The sequence below is a fragment of the Microplitis mediator genome, chromosome 1, assembly GCF_029852145.1.
Source record: "Microplitis mediator isolate UGA2020A chromosome 1, iyMicMedi2.1, whole genome shotgun sequence".
Lineage (NCBI taxonomy): Eukaryota > Metazoa > Arthropoda > Insecta > Hymenoptera > Braconidae > Microplitis > Microplitis mediator.
Genome location: NC_079969.1, coordinates 21,908,062 through 21,929,180, shown reverse-complemented (window position 1 = coordinate 21,929,180; position 21,119 = coordinate 21,908,062). Strand labels below are relative to the sequence as shown.

The following is a 21,119-nucleotide window of genomic DNA, read 5'->3' as shown; positions in this document are numbered from 1 at the left end:
TGTTATGCCACTGTATGATAAAATCAAAATAGAAATACCAGCTCACTCATATAATATGTTCCAAGTAATATTATGTTCGCGAGACTTAGTTAAAACCATTTTAGATTATGACTCAACTTATAAATATATTTCATTTCATAAATTCTGTACTTAATAGTTTATAATTTAAACATTTTTTAATTTATTCATTTTACAGTATTCGTCTAAAGTTTTTTATTTTTAATACAATAGAAGAGATAACGCTAAAAAAAAATTTCCATTTCAAATTTTTGACGTTTAAAAAAAAAAAATTTTTCGTACTCCATTTTTTTCAGCATTACTGTTAATTTAATACACAAACAAAAATTGTTATAAATTCTTATCATGAAAAATTTTGTCAAAATTTCATCAGCCGAATTCTTTAAAGATATTTCTCAAAAAAGTCTACAAAAAAATTGATTTATTTAATTCTAATTTTAAATAATGCCCACAAGAATTCAGTGAGAATAAAAATATTTAAATACACGAACTATTTTTAAAGTTAAAGCACAAAATTTTCTTACGAAGCAACTTCTTCATAATAAATAACAAAATTCTTATAGAAATTAAAAAAAAAATATTACAAGTAAATTTTCTGAAAAAATTGCATCTAAAAAAAATCACTAATTTATTATTCATTTATTTATTTACAAAATTGCCATTGCAATTTTTTTTGTAAAATTTTATTCTCTAATTCTAAAAATATTTAACAATTTTGACAAAGTTTTGTCTGCGTATTATTTAAAAATAATTATTTTTGGAATAAAAAAAAAAATACAGTAACTTGTTAATGACGAGAAGCGTAAAGTTAAAAAAAAATCTTCTAATTTATTATTTAGAAAATTGTGATTGCAATTTTTTTAGTAAAAATATATTTTCTATTTCTCAAAATATTTAAAAATTCCGATAAAAGTTTGTCTGTATTTTTCAAAAATATATTTTTTTCCTTTTATTTTGAGTAAAAAAAAAAAAACAACAACTTGTTAGTGAAGACAAAAAAAAATTCAGCAAAAGAGATTGAACGTAAATAAAAAAATAGTACACAGAGTTGAATTAATTTGATTAAGCTGTTTATAAACACTCGACCGTGAGTGGAGATCTTAGTTAGAGTACCTTGGGACGAAAAGTCCACTACTGTATAGTACATAAGTTAGATGGTGTGATATATTTAGAGAATTGGGGCAGCGTGCCTTAAAGTTAACAAGAATAAAAGGAACAAGAACAAGTTTAAACCGAGAAAGAAAAAGAAAATCCAGATGAAGGAACACCAGCTTTATTTCTTCATCTTCAACTAAAACTTTAACCCAATTTAAACAGCATAATTTAAATAATACTCTCCAGTTTATTACATTTATTATCATAAACAATTCCTCAGAGCCGTCCCCCAAAAAGTTGACTTCCATTCCATCCCATCCTATTCCATCCCATCTCTTCTTAATTGTTACCAGTCAGTCTAGCTCTGATATCTCGACTGTATTCGCATTCATGTAACTTTACATTTTATTATTTAACATCAATACAATTAAATATTTATAATTGCGCATTGTAACTGTAAAGTTTTTAATTTTAATTTAATGTTCACTGTGTATTTAATGTAGACATTAAATTTTAACTCGACAATGAGTGAGTCACATAGTCATGCGAAGTTAAAATTATCAAGAATAAGAGTAAAAAGACGAAGTAGAAGTAGAAGTACAAGTACAAGAGATTAATGGAATGTACGAAGTTGTGATTATGATGTTGATGTAAGTCAATTTTGTTGAAATACATTTTCATTTTATGTTGGTTTATTCTATTCTTGGTTTTGGTGAAGATGGCAAAATATTTAGAAATTAACGATCCAACGGCAGAGTGAGCTACTGTACTCTTATTACTAACAAGAGTGATAATTGATAAGTTTTGTCAAAAGGGGTAAATTTAATGTTGTGGTTTATTGTGATGCTAAATAAATTTCCAAGCGACTTTTATTGGTATGAAAATGATGGAATAGTTAAAGAAGTAGATGTAGAAGATGCAGAAGAAAAAGTGGTAGAGGAAGAAGAAGAAGAAGAAGAAGAAGATAATCTCAAATTACGCTTGTAAGCTTTAGCTAGGCCGACGTGAATCTTAGCCCACCATTGCCCGGCAACCTTTTATAGACACTCGGTAGTAGTGGGGCAAGATACCATTCTCAACAGATCTGGGAAAAACTTGATTATGTATTTTTCTTTTTTTTTTTATTTATTAATTTTAATAATTTTATTTATAGATAAATTATGAAAGTTAATTTTCATCAATAAATTTATAAAAAAATATGAAAATGAAATATCTAAAAATAATTTAAATGTAAATGTAATAATGAATTTTAAAAAACGAAATTTTAAGTACGAGTGCGATGGTGAATGCAAAAAAAAAAAGATGATAGAAGCACTTAAAGCTCAGTAGGAAGGAGAAGAAGAAGCAGAAACAGAAGAAGAAGAAGAAGACATGAGAGAAAGTAATTTAGAATTTCCACCCCCGACAGTCTTTTGGCAGAGTCGTCGTACGATGAGTTGTCGCGGTGTTTTTGGAAATGTGATCAACGGTAAAACGCATCAGCGAGAATATGCACAAGTAACTAATGATGTAAATTCGCCCTTGCATCTCCGCAACCGTCTGGCCAACGTATTACAGACTAGTAAAAAGTTTAAAAAGTAAAATAAAATAAATAACAAGACGTATTTTACTTCCGAGATGTGTTGCGAGGGTGCTTAAGCTGTTAAAGCTTGAGCTTGCGAGATTATAATAATAATGATAAATATGATGATGATGATCATCATCATCATAAACGATCTAAGGCGCATGCGCGTTAGATCATTATGACGGGGTGATGAAGTAGCCGCGCGCCATACGAACGACGGCGGTAGGCGCACTACGAGTAGGGCGCTGGTCGACTCCGAAACCCAGTGGAAGATACGACTTGTTGGCAGTTACCACGAATAAATATTCACACGACTGTTAAACCATCCACCCTCTAACGGTGCCTAAATTTTTATTTATTTTTTAATTATCAATAATTATTAAATTTAATGTTTCATTTTATTTCTTTATTGATTCACGATTAATTATTTTTTTTTTTTTTATGTTTATTTATCAGCATCGAGAGCCATCGACAGGGGCCGTAAAATACCTCTGAGCAAAGAATAAAGAGCTTATTTATAAATATATAAACGAAAAAAAAATATATATATTATATATAAATTTATTAAAATAAGCTGAAAATGTCGTCTTCAGCTGTAGCGAAAACTTCAAAATACACCTATCGTAGCAGTGGAGGTGCTGGTCATGCTGATGTTAGCATTGAGTACAGCGCTGACCTTAGTGCCCTTACGAGACTTGAGGTTTGTTTCTATTTATTTATTAATTATTGATTATTGATTATCGCCCATTTATCTTTTTAATTGTAAGTAAAAAGAAAAAAAAAAGTATTAGGGATAAAACTGTGTAGTGTTTTTGGAGGTGTTTGAAGTGATAGATTGTGACTCTGTTAAAATAATAAAAAGCAATAAAATAAAAATGTAAAAAAAAAGTGATACGGGAGTTCAGTGACCATGGATGTTAGTGCCAACCATTTGAGAAGCCAAAGTGAACGACTGAAAATGTCTACCGGATAGAGTCTTGGGTACCAAAATAGACAAATATCCGCAAATATATAAATATCCATATGTGACGTAGTAAATAAACCATTATATTTATTTAATTTTGAGCAGAAATGTTTAAGTTAAAAAAAAATATATATTAGCTTTTGACGAATTTGAATTTACAAAATGGTGTTGAGTCCTAAATTTTCTAGCGTTTCGCGTAACAAAGTGTCTTCCAACGGAGATATTTTTGTCTGCGATTACGTAAAAGCCCAGATCGTAAGATCTAACTTTGTCTGAGCTATATCTACTTTTATATTTTTAAAATATACATCCTTATATTTTTATATAAATATTTATATTAATAATAATTTATAAAAAATAAATAAATTTTTAAATTTATATTTTCAGGACAAAATTCGTCTTCTTCATGAAGATCTTGAGTCCGAGAGAGAATTACGTCAAAGGGTAAGTTTTAGATAAATAATTTGTTATGTAAAAATAAAAAAAGTCATTTAAAAAAATTGATGGGATTTAAAAGATAGACAAATAATTTATATAAATAAAAAATAATAATAAAAAGATAGAGGGGGTAATATGACTAGGTCGAAAAGTCCAGCTAACGTCGTCTCTATTTTTGGGGCATCTGAGATGAGGCCTTTCGGCAAGCTCTTTACACTAGTGCATTCCTGTCTCACGTATTTTATACCCGTACAACTGGTATGCGTTTTAAATTTATGGCCTCGAAAGATCGGCCTTGGAATCAATAAATAACGAAAAAAAAAAAAAAAAAAACAATAGAAGTAGAAATGAAAATAAAAATAATAAAAGAGACGCGAGCAAAGAAGAAAGAGAAATATTTTAACTTCCAAAGTCACGGATGTAATTGTTTGAAATAAATTACCGGGCAGATGCTTCTGATGACAGTGACGAGAAGAAGGATGTTAAATCATCAATGAAAACTAAACTTAACTAGACTAGAGCTAGAGCTAGAGTAATCTTAAGCTTCATGGAAAATAACTTACGACACAATGGAGGATTATTGTAAATAATTACAGACTCTGACAAATGGCTCATTTGTAATGTGAATAAAGCGAGCTGGTTATAGACACGCTGGTCTTTATTTAGAATACGCTATTTGTGGGGTAAATAGAGTTACGTTTTCTCATGTTGGATTACCAGCTAATCTCATACACTTTGAGGAAATTCTATATCGCGCGTCACATTTTTTTAAAAATAAACAAAATTTTTAACTTTTTTATTTCTTGTGGTTTTTAGATTGAGCGCGAGCGTGCCGATCTCAGTGTCCAAGTTATCCAGCTGTCTGAACGTCTTGAGGAAGCTGAGGGTGGCGCTGAATCTCAAGTAATTTCATTTATTTTAAATCAATAGATATTTATATTATTTGGTTTTAATAAAATTTAATTTTTTAGTTTGAGATAAATAAGAAGAGAGACACTGAGCTTTTGAAGTTACGTAAATTGCTGGAAGATGTTCACCTGGAGAGCGAAGAGACAGCTCACCACCTGCGTAAAAAGCACCAGGAAGTCGTGGTCGACTTCCAGGACCAGATCGACCAGATGTCAAAAGCTCGCGCCAGGTCAGAAGAAAAAAAAACATTTAATATTTTAATTTTTAAAAATTATATTTTGCGGAACTGGCTGCTATCCAAATACTTAATCTGTTAGGGAGAGAAAATTGAGCCGAGATATAAAGAGAGGAATGATGTGCACCTGAAATACATAAATGGGCTGTTCTGCCAAAAATTTTCTAAACATAGACTTGATGCTATTAAATTTAAATTTTTTTAAAAATTTGAGTTTAAGATTTCACATAAAATTTTTTTAATAAATAAATTTTTTCTTTGTCTTTTGAAATATTTAAAGATAAATTAATTGAACTTAATAAGCAGAGTTAATTATTTATTAAAATATTTTAGTAGAAAGTGAATGAAATAATTAAAGGAATATCTCAATTTAATTATCTAAATAATTTATCTAGAAATATCAACGAACAGAATCTCGGTCCCTTAGCTTTAGCGTACTCAGTTACTCGGCTTATAACTATTTTTAACTACTTGAGTCCGCGAAGCGATTCTCAACCCCACTGCGCGCCATATTAGTCCACGTTACCGGCCTGAATATCCCCACTCAGATAAATACCAACCGGACGACACCTTACACTCTTCCATGATTGCGTGGGTGGACGTGTGAAAGATGCCATGTTTTTATCACTTTTTTTCAACATATTTTTTTTTAAACACACAATGAGAGATTCAAAAACGTCTCAGTTAATGACCTTTGTATAATTACCCAGTGTCAACATGATGGATCTTTTTTACGAACGTAATTAAATATATTTTAAATATATTCTGACTAATTCCGGACACTTGAATAAACTATTGAGGACTCAAACTTGTTATTTTAATTATTTTTTTTATGAGCAATGAAATAGTTACTGAGCACGAGCTTTAAAATATTAATATAGCAGACATAAAACTTGCAATTTCAAACTTGGAAATGTTTTTTTTTTAATTATAGACTAAAATAATTAGAATTTATTCAAAAGTTATTGTTTTTTCAATTTTTTAAGATGAATATTTGTCTAAATTTTTTTAAATCAAAATTTTTTCAGACTTGACGACAAATAAGTCACGTATTTTACAATTTAAACATAAAAAATGTTTTTTTTAATAAATATAGAAAAAAAAATCCGTAGTGATTATCGATAATTTTTCTTTTTAAATAAAAATCTGCATGTATCAGAATTTTAATTGAAAAAAAAAATTATTATTTTGAGGTAAATGTTCATCTGATCCCATCCGACATAATCCGGCAAAAATTCTGCACGATTGTAATATTTAGAAAAAAATAATTGATAATTAAAATTTAAAAAAATAAGACAAATTTTAATTATCATAAAAAAAATGAAAAAGAATTTTAAGTAATAAATACAATTTAAAAGGATAGAGAAAAAATTTTTAAATTGAAAAATTCTAGATATTCATTTTGCCTTCTATTGGACTGCACTTTATTTTTTCTGTTTGGTTTAACCAAAATTGAAATATTTATGATAACTCAGAGTAATTTGTAAAAAAAAGCTCTTTCATTGCAAAAAATTTAATGACGCGGATTAAATCCGGAGTGAATGCTAAGTGGATGACTGTTTACTTATTTAATCCCTTCGGGGTAAAATTCACTCCGAAGGGGAGTTTGTTTTACTACTGAAACTCTGGTTCGGAGTGAATGCAGATTAAAATAAAATTCCGATCACTCTGTTGTAAAAAAAAACAAACTCCTTATTGACTCCATATGCGAAATGATTTTTCTTAAAACTCTGGATCTTCGAATGACGGAGTAAATTTAGATTTAAGTAAAATTCGTAACGACTCCCGATTTTTTACACTGTGGAATACTTGCTAAAAGTTTTTATCAACTAAAAATACTTTCTCTTCTCAGTCATTTTATATCAATAAAAAAAAGTTTAACCGTTAACTCATCTTTAGTTATCTCGGAATAATTTTTTTTCCTGACAAAATTTAAAAATCAAAATTTTGTTAAAATTTCATCTGATTGAAATTGAATTTTATTTCGAAGTACAAATAAAATAACAAATTGATAAATGAATTAAAAATAAAAATTTTAAATTAATAGGGCGGACAAAGAAAAAGCGAAATTCCAACAAGAAGTATACGAACTCTTAGCCCAACTGGATAGTGTAACAAAGGAGAAGGTGCTCTCAATGAAGACCATTGAGAAATTAGAGATCCACGTGTCGGAGTTGAACGTTAAGATCGAGGAGCTGAACCGCACGATTGTGGACATAACGAGCCACAAGACTCGTATGTCTCAAGAAAATATCGAATTGGTCAAAGAAATCCAGGACCTTAAAGTGAACATGGAGAGCATCGTTTACACCAAGAGCCAGTTGGCCAGTCAACTGGAGGACGCTCGTCGTCGTCTTGAGGACGAGGACCGCCGACGCGCGATGGTCGAGGCTTCATTGCACCAAGTCGAGACCGAGCTCGAGTCCGTCCGTGTTCAGCTCGAGGAGGAATCCGAGGCACGTTTGGATCTGGAACGTCAGCTGGTGAAAGCCAGCGGCGAAGTACAAATCTGGCGGTCCAAGTACGAAACTGAAGCCAACGCTCGTGTTGAAGAGGTAGAAGAACTGCGTCGTAAATTCACTTCTCGTATTCAAGAACAGGAGGAGCAAATCGAAAATCTTTTGGTCAGAATAAACAATTTGGAGAAGCAGAAGTCACGTTTGCAGTCCGAGGTCGAGGTTCTCATAATTGATCTTGAGAAGGCCAATGGAACTGCTCGGGAGATGCAAAAACGCGTTGAACATTTGGAGAAGGTTAACATTGAATTAAAATCACGATTGGAGGAGACCGTTGCTCTGTATGAGCAGAGTCAGCGTGATCTTCGAAACAAACAACAGGAGCTTATGAGATGCAATGCTGAGTTGGAGAAAACACGTGACCTTAAGGAACAACTTGCACGTGAAAACAAGAAACTTGGAGGTAACTATGATTTATTTATTAGATTCCATGAGGAATCACAACTTTTTTTTTTATCAACTGAACAGAAAAAAATATAATATAAATTTTGATTTCAATTTAATGACAAAGAGTCATGGAAATATTTATAGTAATTATCAAATAGATAAAAAGACCGCGAATTATTTTTTTTATTCTGGTATTTGATCATTTTTTGAAATTTTTGTACTTTAAATTAAAATGATCCTAAAGTTAGCAGACAATTAACAATTTTTTGGATTTTTTTTTCAACAAATCAATTACAAAAAAAAAAAAACTACAAATATGTGCATGTAGAAAATCAAAAAAGCTACAGACGCAATTTTTAAAATGTTTTTTTTTTGTTCTATAATTTATCGTTTTTAAAAAAATTCAAAAATTATTAGACGTTAGCTAACTTCATCATCATTAAATTAAATTACCTGTCATTTAAAAAAATGCATATTTTGCTAAATTTGATTGAAAATTTCGAGTCAAATTTTGGTATAAAATCAATTTCACTGGATTTAAAATCCGCGTAATAAATATGGAAGATAATTTTTTTTAAGATAGTAAAGTTAGCGAACGTCTGTCAATTTTTAAATTTTGAAACAATAAATTAAAATGTTTATAAAATAAAAATAAAAAAATACATGTTTAGGCAATTCAAAATTCAGTACATGAATTTCTTTTAATTTTATCATTTCTAATATCTAAATTTTTTATATGTAATTTAAAAATTGTCGTATGTCTGCTATATTTACACTCATCATTTTTGTTATGAGTGTTAATGTAGCTGACAATTGTCAATTTTTAAAATTTGTAAATAAGCGAAAAATGTCAATCGAAGAAAATAAAAAAATGCATATTTATAGAATTTGAAAATCAGTATGTGCATTTTTTTATTTTTATATTTTAATTGCTTAATTCGTTTATTTGTGATTTAAAATTTGTCTGAAACCTGCTACATTCACACTCATTTTTTTTTTGTCATTTTTGTGGGAAATGACAATTAAAAAAAATTACAATACTGAAGTTAGCAGACGTCTAATAATTTTTGGATTTTTTTTTAGACGATAAACCAGAAGAAAAAAAATATTTGAAAAAATTGCACCTGTAGTTTTTAAAATTTTCTACATGCGCATATTTTTAGTTTTTTTTTTCTTCAAATTTAATTGTTCAAAAAAAAATCAAAAAATTTTGAATTGTCTGCTAACTTCAGGATCATAAAAAATTATTTTCTTAATGGGCGGTCCATCATGCCTTACATATTTTCTTTAATTCTTAATAAACTCTTTTCTTCTTTTCGTATTAATCAAAATTATAATTACAATAAAAATGCATCGTAACATTTATTAGAATTAATGATACAAATTAAAAATATAAATTTAAAAAATTTATAGACTTACCTTAGAGTATTCGCAGTAAATTATAGTTTCCAAATATTCCAGTCTCCAAGGATTGTTTCCCAATACTCAGAGCTTCAATAATCCAAAGCTAACCTTAAATTACGTTAACTCAATTTCGTGTGACCTCTTCCTCTACAATTTCTTTTTTTTTAAAACTTTTACAAACTTCACGAACAATAATTACCCTTTCCCATAATATGCGTACGTTATTTATAATGAACAACTTTGAAAACTCCTTAAAGTATTTAAATATTTTAAATTCAATTACACAGCAAAAGCTTTCAACAAAAAGATTCCGATAGATGGCGCGAGAGTAAGAATTTCAAATTACCAGAGTTATTTAAACTTTTTTATTGTCGGTAATATGAGAAGAGAAGGAAATGAGAAAAGGAAAATAATACTGATTGTTAAATATATAATTGACCGTTTTCTTTTTTCTCATTTTCCTTCTCCCTTCTCTCTGATCCTTTATTCTCTCATTATCCTTTACTCAGTAATTCAAATCAAAGCAATATAATTTTCTTAAACAGATCAAGCTCAGTATCGCAATAAACAAACCCCGATAATGGAGATTGTTACATTACGGAATGTCTATTAAACCTGAAGAGAGAAATTCCCTTTAGTATTCCTACGATTCCAATACTATCGATCTCAATTCAAAAGCATTAACTTTCCCAACTATTTAAGCCCATCAAAATTAATTATAAAACTGGATTGATAAAAATAAAATAGGGAAGAGGGGGGGGGGGGGACAAACGGGGTACCCCCAAAATTTTTAAAACAATTTTTTTTTTTTTCAATATTTTTTAAATATTCCGTGTAAGAGAAAAATCGTTGAAAAAACGTTAAAAAAGTGTTGACTATTCTAAACTTAAAAACGCGAAACAATGACGAACTTTTTTCAAATGATGTTCAAACTTCTGAAAATATACAGAAAAAAACAATTGACTTAATACTACAAATTAAAATTTTTCAGTGCAAAATACGTTCAGAAAAAACTGATTTTGAACTATATAGTTTTCGATTCAAATATAGTGGAAACCTAAACATGCAAACCTCTCAATAAGACAATTTATAGATAAATTGAGAAAAATATAGATAGCCCGAACTGGGAATCGAACCCAGACCATATCGGTTCGATATACAGTTCCCAGAAAAATTTCTAAACGTTTTTCGTTTTAAAATATTTTAATAATATTAGGATATTTAACGATTTTTCTCTCGAATTTTAAAAAATTTAAAAAACGTTCAGAAAAAGTTCGTGGTTGTATCACGTTTTAAAATTAAAAATAGCTTACTATTGCAAACTTCTAAACACTTTTTCAACCTTTTTTCAACAATTTTCTTTACACAAAATTCCAAAATCACTTTTGTAGATATAATTGAGCATTGTTAAATTTTTTTTTTTGACCGCTTTTGAAAAATTTTGTTTTTATGAAAAAATAGTATAAAATTATTTTTTTTTTCTTGTCAATTTAAAATAAAAAAAACCCCCAGTGTCAACTTTATATGTTTTTCAATAATCAACTTTAAAATATTTACAATTTTTTAAATTTTGAAATTTAATTAACTTTGAATAATTTTTTAATTTATTACTTTAGACAACATATAATTGCTTTTTTAAAAATGCCTTCCTTAGAATTGAAACTAATTAAATCTTTTACTTTGGAGTTAATAATGAATAGTAATTAATTAATAGTAGTTACCCTGATTAAACAAAATGATTAAAAATGATTTCACACGTTAAATGTCCATAAGAGACAGGATTAGAAATGATTTGAAGGATTAAAAAGTATTTAAAATGATTAAAAAACAAATCATTTTAAATCATTTTTAATCATTTTGTTTAATCAGGGTAATTAACAAATAAAAAATTAATAATTTAAAGTAGGTAATTAAAATTTTTCAAAAATCTAAAGTGTCAGTCGAAAAATGACTTTAGTTTTATGATAAAAACTATCAAAAAATTTTTTTTCTTCCATCGCATCCAATAATTATGTGAAATGTAATTTTTCTTTACGTAAATTACTTACAAGAAAATTTAATTAATATCCACAATTTTTTTTTTTCCACTTTTCGAAGGGATACCTATTTTACCCGCAAAAAATGAAATTTTTTTTTTAACGGCAGCTGAAATTTTTTTTATTTACTTTGAATATCATTAAAAAAAATTCAAGTATTCCGTTTTGCCCCCTTTTCTCCCCTAATAAAATTAAAAATAAAATAATTTATTTCAGATGATTTAACTGACGCTAAGAACCAGTTGGCTGACATGAACCGGCGTCTCCATGAATTGGAACTCGAGCTTCGTCGTCTGGAGAATGAACGTGAAGAATTAGCAGCCGCTTACAAAGAAGCCGAAGCTGTAATGAATCATTACATTAATTATACTACATTATAATTAAATAATTAATCATATTCTATTAATCGATTTCAGGGTCGCAAGGTCGAAGAACAACGATCCCAGCGTTTGTCAGCTGAACTCAGCCAACTTCGTCATGAAACTGAGCGTCGTCTTTCTGAAAAGGATGAAGAAATAGAATCAATCCGGTAAGTTATTTTTAAATAATTAATTTTAATATTCATTATTTATCATGGATAGACTTTTTATTTAATTTTTTTATAAGCAATCACGCAATAGATTTATTTTTAATTTATAACCATGGCCTACCTCACTAGATCAATCGTCGATTTCTTAATACCGATTTATTCAAGGACAATGACAATTTAATTGATGATTTAAAAACATCTCTATATTTATTTATTTTTTTTTTTTAAATTTAAATTTCCATTTTAATGGAGTCAAGTGAAAGTCTACAAATGAAATCAGAGATGAAGAAGAAAATTGAACTCGTTGAAGAAACTTTCGCACGTGATCTGATAAACCCACGTGACTTATCAATAAGTCAATCAGTCACCAAACATAACAAAGTTAAAACTAAATGTTGATTGCTGGGGGAAATCTTCGACAGTTTGCCTCGCCAATCATCGACACCTCGGCATTATATTATCTAGTACAGCTCTCTAATAATATACAATACCCGCAAGCTCGATCTACTTATTAGCGGTGCTGATTGGTCGTTCTCATTACGAACAGAGTAATTACACATTAAACATTCTGGATGGAGTAACCTGAAAAAAAACTACAAAAGATACTCAACGCACTAGTCCATCAACAATTAAAACCAATCGACTTATCAATCAGATCCTCGCGTTCATTCCGTGACCAAGTGCCTTTAGGATTTATTGTAATCAATCAGTAATCAGTTATCAGTAATAAATTTAATAGCTGCGCATTTCAATATTTTTACTTTACTATAATAATAATAAGATAAAATTTTATTTAAAATGGGTGATATGCCATTTTCTCAAATGCCATTGAATTCCAAATGGAAGCGAACTCAGCCGACGACAGTTTATGAAAACAATTACAATTGTGGGATTAATTATTATCAGCCGATGATCGATTACATTGATCAGAAAAATCGTAAGATTGTTAAAGATCCCCAGTATCCAGAAATGCCATGGGCTGATGAACGGTTTTTGTGGGAACGGAAACGCGTATTACCTTACACAGCTGACGAATTAATCCAACACGCCATTGAGGCGGAAGAACATGCCAAAGATCATCTGTCTCATTTTAAGGTATTTAATTAGTTAATATTTAAATGTATGACTAATTAATTGGTGAATAATTATTCGGGAATGCACTTTGATATTGCCAAGTGCGGTGACGTTACGGAATTTTGTTTTCATTCTATTATTTTATTTTTTTTTATAAATCTTATGTAATCTTTTGAAAGAATATATTTTTGGTATTCAATTAATCAACAAGTTTTTACATAAAACAGAACAAAATTTTTTATTTAATTTTTCTGGCTTTTGAAACAAAAAAAAATTTTTTTACAGAATTAAAATTTTTTTTTTAGATAAATTAGGAGTAAATTTTTTTTTAAACTCGATGTTAGACAAAAAAATTTTTTTATTATCAGAAAATTTAAAAAAATTTATTTTTTTAGAAATTGAAAATTCAACTTTTATTTTCGCTTCCACTTAAAATTTACAAGTGACTTAAAGCAATCAGACAAGTATTACAAAAAAATTGATTTCTGAATTTGAAAAAAAACTTTTAATTTGAAACTTACGCCCATAACATCAGTTAGTTTTTGACTTTTATCAACTATCAGTACATAATTATTTTGAGTCTTGTTTTGATTTGAATGAAGTGAATCAAAGAAATCAGACGAATATTAAAAAAAAAAAAAAAAAGATTTTTTAATTTGAAAAAAAAAATTTTAATTTGAAAATAAATTTGAAACTTACACTCAAAACGTCAATTAGTTCTTGACTTAAAAATTTTTGTCAACTATCGTGCATAATTATTTTGAAAATTGTCATGTATAATTTATTAATAGCTAATAATTAATAACAATAATAATAGATCGGTAATAAATTTAAAAGAGTGGGAGAAATGATTGTAAAGAAAATAAAGACGAGAAAGACGGGGAAAAATTGATGACGATTGGTGCGGGCAACTTGGCGACGGCTGACCTTTTAAATATCTAATTTTGTAGTCCGGGGAACAGGCCAGCTTCTTCAAGTACTTTCATACCAGTAGCGTTTGTTAAAGCTTGTGCGCGGAAATACATTCAAATTGAAATTTAAACTTTCCTCAACTATTTTTTTTCCTCATAAAAATTAATAAAATTATTATCAATAATAATAATAACAACAATTAAGTATTGAATACTGTTTAATTTAAAGATAGCAAAACGTTCGGACTTTAGTTTGAAAAAAGCTGTGGAAGCAACCCACGTAACAAAAGAAATACTTCCGACGAATATCGAAGAGACATCAAAATCGAAAAGAAACGAACGCCCGATACCGCTGGACGTGACAATGGCCGATTTGATGGTGCAAACAGTAAGAAACAATGAAAAAATGAAACACGTTAAACAGGCATTAGAGCACAGCGTACGTTTACGTGGTAAATCCGCGAAAGCTATTGAATTCGAATTGAGAGCTGAGTCGGCGAAAAATTTATCCGGCACGACAGAGCTAGCGGATATCAGAAAATACCAACGGGAAACCATGCAAGCAATGTGGGATGAGCGAGATCACGTTAGAATGATGGAGGATCGCACTAAATTGTTGAAAGACGAAGAAATGAGATTGACTGCGCCTTTGGATGATTTGTCCCAGGAATTAAAGGAACTCGAGATAAAGTCTAGCAATTATTTTATAGACAAGAGGTAGCCCAAACTAAAAAATTATTATTATTATTTTTTTTTTTGCTGTCCAAAGTCTATCCATGTTAATTTAAATATTTAATTTTTGTAAATTATTAATTTTTATAAAATAAATTAATTAGCAAGCAGACCAGCATTGAAATTGAACAACTTAATGCCCGCGTGGTTGAAGCTGAAACTAAATTGAAAACTGAAGTCGTTCGTATAAAGAAGAAGTTACAGATACAGATCACTGAATTGGAATTGTCATTGGATGTTGCTAATAAGAATAATATCGATCTGCAGAAAACTATCAAGAAGCAATCGCTCACTTTGACAGTATGTATTTATTGTTTTGCTATTTGTCTGCAGTGTAAAATTATAAATAAATTTCTTTTTTAAGGAATTGCAAGCTCATTATGATGAAGTACAACGTCAATTGCAAGTTACACTCGATCAATTGGGAATAAGTCAACGCCGACTTCAATCATTGACTGCCGAAACTGAAGAAATTCGCGGCAACTATGAATCCGTATGTATTTTAAATAATTATTTAAATAGTAAATAATATTTCAAATTCACTTTAGTGTGTAAAAAAATTTGACTAAAATTAATTTCGGTATCAAATTAAAGCTCATAATCAAAAAAATTATTTTAATGATTGAAAGAAAAAAAATTTATTATTTATTTTTGATGGATATTTTAAATAAAAACAATAAATAATCGATACAGTCGAAGTCCATTAACTCGGAACTTTCCCTCAATTTATACATTTGTATCTGTCTGTGTATATTTATATACGTATCATATATGTGATGTAAGAGCGCGTGCGATGTAGATCACTCTCTAAAGAAGAAGTGGCATTCGATAAGTCATAATTTTCAGGAAATTTCCGCCCCTCCGTAGACTAACTGTCCGAGTTAATGTAATTAGACTGTAGTATGACAAATGGATGTAATTAATATATGATGAATAATTTAAAGGCACTACGCGCAAAGAGGAATGTTGAGCAGCAATATGAAGAGTCGGTAAGCCGTATCAACGAGTTGACAACAATGAACGTAAACTTATCTTCAGCAAGATCAAAACTTGAACAAGAATTGACAGCTCTTGCTGGTGACTACGAAGAAGTTACCAAGGAATTAAGAATTAGCGACGAGAGATACCAGCGCGTGCAAACGGAGTTGAAGCACACCGTTGAAATGTTACACGAAGAACAAGAGCGTATTGTCAAGATCGAATCAATCAAGAAGTCATTGGAAATTGAAGTTAAAAATGTGTCCGTACGTCTTGAGGAAGTTGAAGCCAACGCAATCGTTGGCGGCAAACGTATCATCAGCAAACTTGAATCCCGGGTATGTAACAACATTACTTTATCAGTTTAAAAAATTTTGTGTAACTCATGCCGAAGAATACGCCGCTAATTTGCTAAAATCAGTCTCCTAAAATTTTATATCAAAATACAATCCTTTCAAACGAGTGGTTTAATATATATTAAATTACTCATTTTGATATTAAGCCACTGAATTTCAGTGAAATGAGCGGAGTATATCCCTACTCAATAATTCAAGCCAATGACTTGTTTATCACCTTTCTCTCTTATGACGTCACTTTGAATTTAGCTGACTTATTAACATGGCCAAAAGCTCTAGACTGTACATGCGGATTTATTTAACCAGCACACACATGTGTAGATCAAGGCAACGTCAGCTGAATTTTATAACTTTCCGTGTAAAAAAAATTCATTCCAAAAACGTTCATGACAATGATCTTCCAAAATTGAGACAATTCTGGACTTTAAGTTGAACATTTTTAGAACTTTGAAAAAATTAGACAGTGAACAATTTTCAAATGGTGAAGGCTCTTCCTGTGTGTCTTTTTTTTTTAGCAAAAATAAGTTGACTTGACGATTTTTTGGGAATAAGGAAAAACAAATTAAAACGATTTAAAAATATGTATGAACATTTTTTTACTTTTATTAGAACTTTTAGGGAAGGTCAGTTTTATTTGCTTTTTATTTTATTCAAAAATAGTCCAAAAAATGAGTGATTTGAACCAATAATAAACTCACCAAATTCTCAATTGAAATCAATTTTGCTTAAAAAATTGAAAAAAAAACCCGCAAGAAAAATCCACACTAGTTGAAAATTTTCCACACTTCTAATTATTTTAAAGTACCAAAAATGTTCAGCTTAAAGTTCTGAATTGTCTTAATTTTGAAAGTTACTGTCAGGAACGTTTTTGGAACAAATTTTTTTTTACACCCGCTTGCAATCTTTATTAATTGATACGTTTTTTTTCCGAGGGGTCTGAACTTTTTTCTTTATCACACTCAAGCCAACGAACAGTACTGCCCTTGTTTCACTTGCGCAGTAAATGAAAACTTTGTTCACACTTGTATCTTCAAATGAACATTTTTTAAAAATGAAAACGTAGATCGCCAGGTTATAGAGAAATGTGGTTCGAGCTTCGTTCTGAATTTTACATTTAGAGATTTTGTTTGAGAGGAAAACTTTGACAAAAATTACCATAGATCCTCCTTAAGTGAATATTACTAACTGCGTGACGCAGACTTTAGACATTCAACGGCATTTTTCTTGGTGTATTCATTACATAAACTATTGTATGCAAAAAATAATATAATTAAAAATTTTCCAGATTCGCGACTTGGAACTGGAGCTGGATGAAGAGAAGCGCCGACACGCAGAAACAGTTAAGATTCTCCGTAAAAAGGAGCGCAACATCAAGGAAGTTATGATCCAGGTCGAGGAGGACTCGAAGAACATTGCTCTGCTACAAGAATCTCTGGACAAGGCTCAGCAGAAGGTATCAATCTACAAGAGACAACTTCAGGAGCAAGAAGGAATGTCCCAACAGAGTGTGACCCGAGTCCGGCGATTCCAGAGGGAACTTGAGGCTGCCGAAGATCGCGCTGATACTGCTGAGAGCAATCTAACCCTGATCCGGGCTAAACACCGCAGCTTCGTCACCACATCGACTGTACCCGGATCACAAGTTTACCTGGTCCAGGAATCGAGGCAGGAGTTAAACTAATTTATTATCAACATCTTTATTTCCAAAAATAAATGCCTCCATTTATCAAACATCTTTTCATTCATTATTAATATTATTATTATTATTATAAATTATTATTATTATTATTATCCTTGATGTACTCGATTTAATGTGTACTGAAAACACAAATTGATTTATTTATTTAATAATTTAAAATTAAAACGCTAAGTAAAATTCATTTTAAAAAGGAAACGAATCATCGAGAACAAAAGGATACAAATTAAAAAAAAAATAAATTATATTATTAAGAAAAAATAAAATACTTTGATAAAAAAAAAAAAAAGTTAATTAAAATGAGGGTGAACACGACAGCTTAATTGTAACTGACCAAAATTTTTGGGTCGATCAATATATATTTTATTATTATTATTATAATTATTATAATTGTTAATTATTAACTATTATTACTAATTATTAATTATTATTATTATTATAATATTTTTCTTTTCCATCGTAGAGACGAAAAAAGTAAATAAATAAAACGGATCGTCCCTGGATTTATAAAAAAAAGCTAAATAAATAAATAAAAAAAGTAAACTATTTTATTTTTATAAAAAATTAAAACAGTAACAGTGAGAAAAAAACAAACAAACGTCAAGGTGAGAATAAATTAATCATTGTGAGATTTAACACGTTTTTTAAAATTAACGCAAGTGTCCTTGAGAAACTCACCCCGATAAATTTGATAAAAAGTTTTAAATAAAATAAAATAAAATATATATTATTGTATGAATATTAATATTCTATTATATCATTAGGTATTACCTAGTACACACAACACTCGCTGTACTGCACACACGCATATTTACATTTCTTTTTTTTTTTTAATGTGTGTGTGCGACATTTAATTTAATAATAATAAACTTAAACACGTACATAGAAAATAATTACCTGCATTGTCCTTTCCTTGTTCATATTTTTAAATTGCATAATTTTTGTTCATTTTGACATGACAGAAGTTTAAAAACTGTTTCGCAGTCTAAGACTCGCGAAAAAAAAATTAGAGCGTCGGACCCTGACATGTCCAATTTTGTGTTGTGAGCAGCGAGATGCTACAGCTCATCTTGGGTCACGTAATAATTTTTTTCTCCGACACGATGTACCTGAAGATCGGAACGTTTTTCACAGAACGAAAATAAAAAAACGGAATGAAAAGTAAAAAATCTACTGGATCTTGATTTTTGAAATGTTTTACATGGATGCTAGTATCAGCCGAAAATTGCAGTCACCCTTAAGCAGTCAAATTACATAATTTTTTTTAATTTTCATTTTAATTTCTTTTACTTTTTTTTTTGTGCTCACGGATTATTCAGAACATATTTGGAGGTAATCGATTACTGGAAAAAAAAAATTGGTGCAGTTTCAAGGCCTCAGTTAATTTTGTGTTGTGAGCTGCTGTAACTCAACTCGGGTCGCGAAAAATTTTTTTTCAATGACCAATTGAATTTAATTTATTCACTATCGTTCGGACGGACGGTTTAGAATTCATTTAAGGACAATCGATTTAAAAAAAAACAAAATTATTTGAATGGTCGGGAGCGAATGCAGATGGGGCAGCTAAAGACGATGGAAATATTAATTTTTTTATTAAATTTCTCAAATCAAAATTGATTTCAGTATATCTATTTTGATGCATGTCGATCTTTTTAGATCAAAAATTTTTTTTTTGCAGGCTCCCGAAAACTTTAAATCATAATTTACAATTTTCAACATTTTGTACTTCACTTAATATTTTTTAAAAAAATTTTCTAAATGTCAGATGCGACTTTTCACAACCAAAGTACTGATCTATGAATTATTTTCCATTATTTCCATTCTACTCCAGCTCTGTAGAAAAATTCAATAAAAAAAAATTTATTTCACAATTTCCATAAATTTGATACCGTAAATCAAATTTAATTAATCGTAGCAAATATATAATAATAAATAAAAAAAACATTGCATGCCACATATTATTAAAAACTATAGTATTATTATTATTATTATTATTATTATTATTCAATTACAGTTGCTAATGAGTATATGTGTGCAATATATAATAGAGTACTTCCCAATTATAATTTTATTCATGTATATTTTTTGTGTCATGTGAAAAAAGTCAATAGTTCTACATATATTTTTTAACAACGGTAACTACTTAAAGATTAAATTGTGACTATTTTTGTTCAAACTTCATTATGTACTTTTATTAAAAAATTTGTGTACTATTACAATTAACTCTAATAAATAATTAATAATTTTAGCTCTGATTTTCCAGTATAATTTTTTATAGGAAAGTAAAATTTATTAAATTATCATCTGACACTTGAATACAATTAATATTTTCATATCATATACAAAAACAAAAATATAATAATAATAATAATAATAATAATAATAATGAACTGGAAAGAATTTAAGGAGTGAACGCGGAGTGGATGACTTTTTATTTATTCAGTCTCGAAAAATGTTAATTATAAAAAAAATTACTAATACATAGTGAGCTTAGGTCTTTGATATTTTGACATTTATATTAAGTACGTAAATAATTATGAGCTTCCTTTCCATATATTCACGCGAAATGATTTTTAAAAATTATAAGCAGCTGATAATAAAACTTGAACAAATATAATTCCACTGAATCACAAACTGTTGTATGACTTACATCAACCATACTACGAGACAACACTTCATATTCTATCAAAATATCAAATATTCCCATAAAAACTATGTCGCTATAGTTATTCAATAGTTTAATATTTTCACTATGTATTATATATATGAAATTATAATTTACTGAGTTACTAAAACATTTTATAAATTTAAAACATAATATTTTAAGTTTAATTATTAATATCTGAATCAATTATTTATTTAAATATTAATGATTCTAATTAACAGATGTTTATATTAAATATAAATTTATTTAAGTATTAAAACTCAGGACCGCAGTGAATTGGGAGTGAAATAAAATCCGCGTTACTCCGAAATCTCTCCGCTCATAAAAAAAATCTCTATTCACTCCTTATACGGAGTGACTTTTTTTTTAGCTCCGGAACTCCAAGTGACGGAATGAATTCGGATTAAAATAAAATCCGGATTCACTCCCGATTTTTTACAGTGTAATAATAATAATAATAATAATAATAACACCCATTTACCCAAAAAAAAAAATTACAAATGCTTGACATAAGTTTTGTTATTTTAGTTTCTTATTTTTCATAATCATTTACACCTTTTATTTACAGGGTATTATACATTAATAAAATGGAATAATTATTAACTAATTAAT

General features: G+C 29.0%; 2 protein-coding genes across 2 annotated transcripts; both read left to right on the top strand.

The window, feature by feature from the left end:
• Positions 1-2,857: 2,857 nt before the first annotated feature.
• Positions 2,858-18,432, top strand: LOC130664079 (paramyosin, long form-like). Its single transcript, XM_057463795.1, has 12 exons — positions 2,858-3,016; positions 3,134-3,377; positions 4,029-4,085; positions 4,896-4,982; positions 5,051-5,217; positions 7,271-8,142; positions 11,783-11,910; positions 11,983-12,095; positions 14,917-15,112; positions 15,177-15,305; positions 15,757-16,128; positions 17,432-18,432. Exons 2-12 carry the CDS (start codon positions 3,258-3,260, stop codon positions 17,825-17,827), a joined length of 2,637 nt encoding a protein of 878 aa, XP_057319778.1. The 5' UTR covers positions 2,858-3,016; positions 3,134-3,257; the 3' UTR covers positions 17,828-18,432.
• LOC130664116 (paramyosin, short form-like) lies at positions 12,536-14,801 on the top strand. Its single transcript, XM_057463882.1, has 2 exons — positions 12,536-13,190; positions 14,310-14,801. Exons 1-2 carry the CDS (start codon positions 12,894-12,896, stop codon positions 14,799-14,801), a joined length of 789 nt encoding a protein of 262 aa, XP_057319865.1. The 5' UTR covers positions 12,536-12,893.
• Positions 18,433-21,119: the final 2,687 nt, after the last annotated feature.

Bases quoted from the DNA above. Each gene is read 5' to 3' on its own strand.
- LOC130664079 (XM_057463795.1), top strand. From the start codon at position 3,258: ATGTCGTCTTCAGCTGTAGCGAAAACTTCAAAATACACCTATCGTAGC. The intron at 5,218-7,270 runs GTCAGAAGAAAA...TTAAATTAATAG, and splicing joins ATGTCAAAAGCTCGCGCCAG to GGCGGACAAAGAAAAAGCGA. The intron at 15,306-15,756 runs GTATGTATTTTA...AATAATTTAAAG, and splicing joins TTCGCGGCAACTATGAATCC to GCACTACGCGCAAAGAGGAA.
- LOC130664116 (XM_057463882.1), top strand. From the start codon at position 12,894: ATGGGTGATATGCCATTTTCTCAAATGCCATTGAATTCCAAATGGAAG. The intron at 13,191-14,309 runs GTATTTAATTAG...TTTAATTTAAAG, and splicing joins ATCATCTGTCTCATTTTAAG to ATAGCAAAACGTTCGGACTT.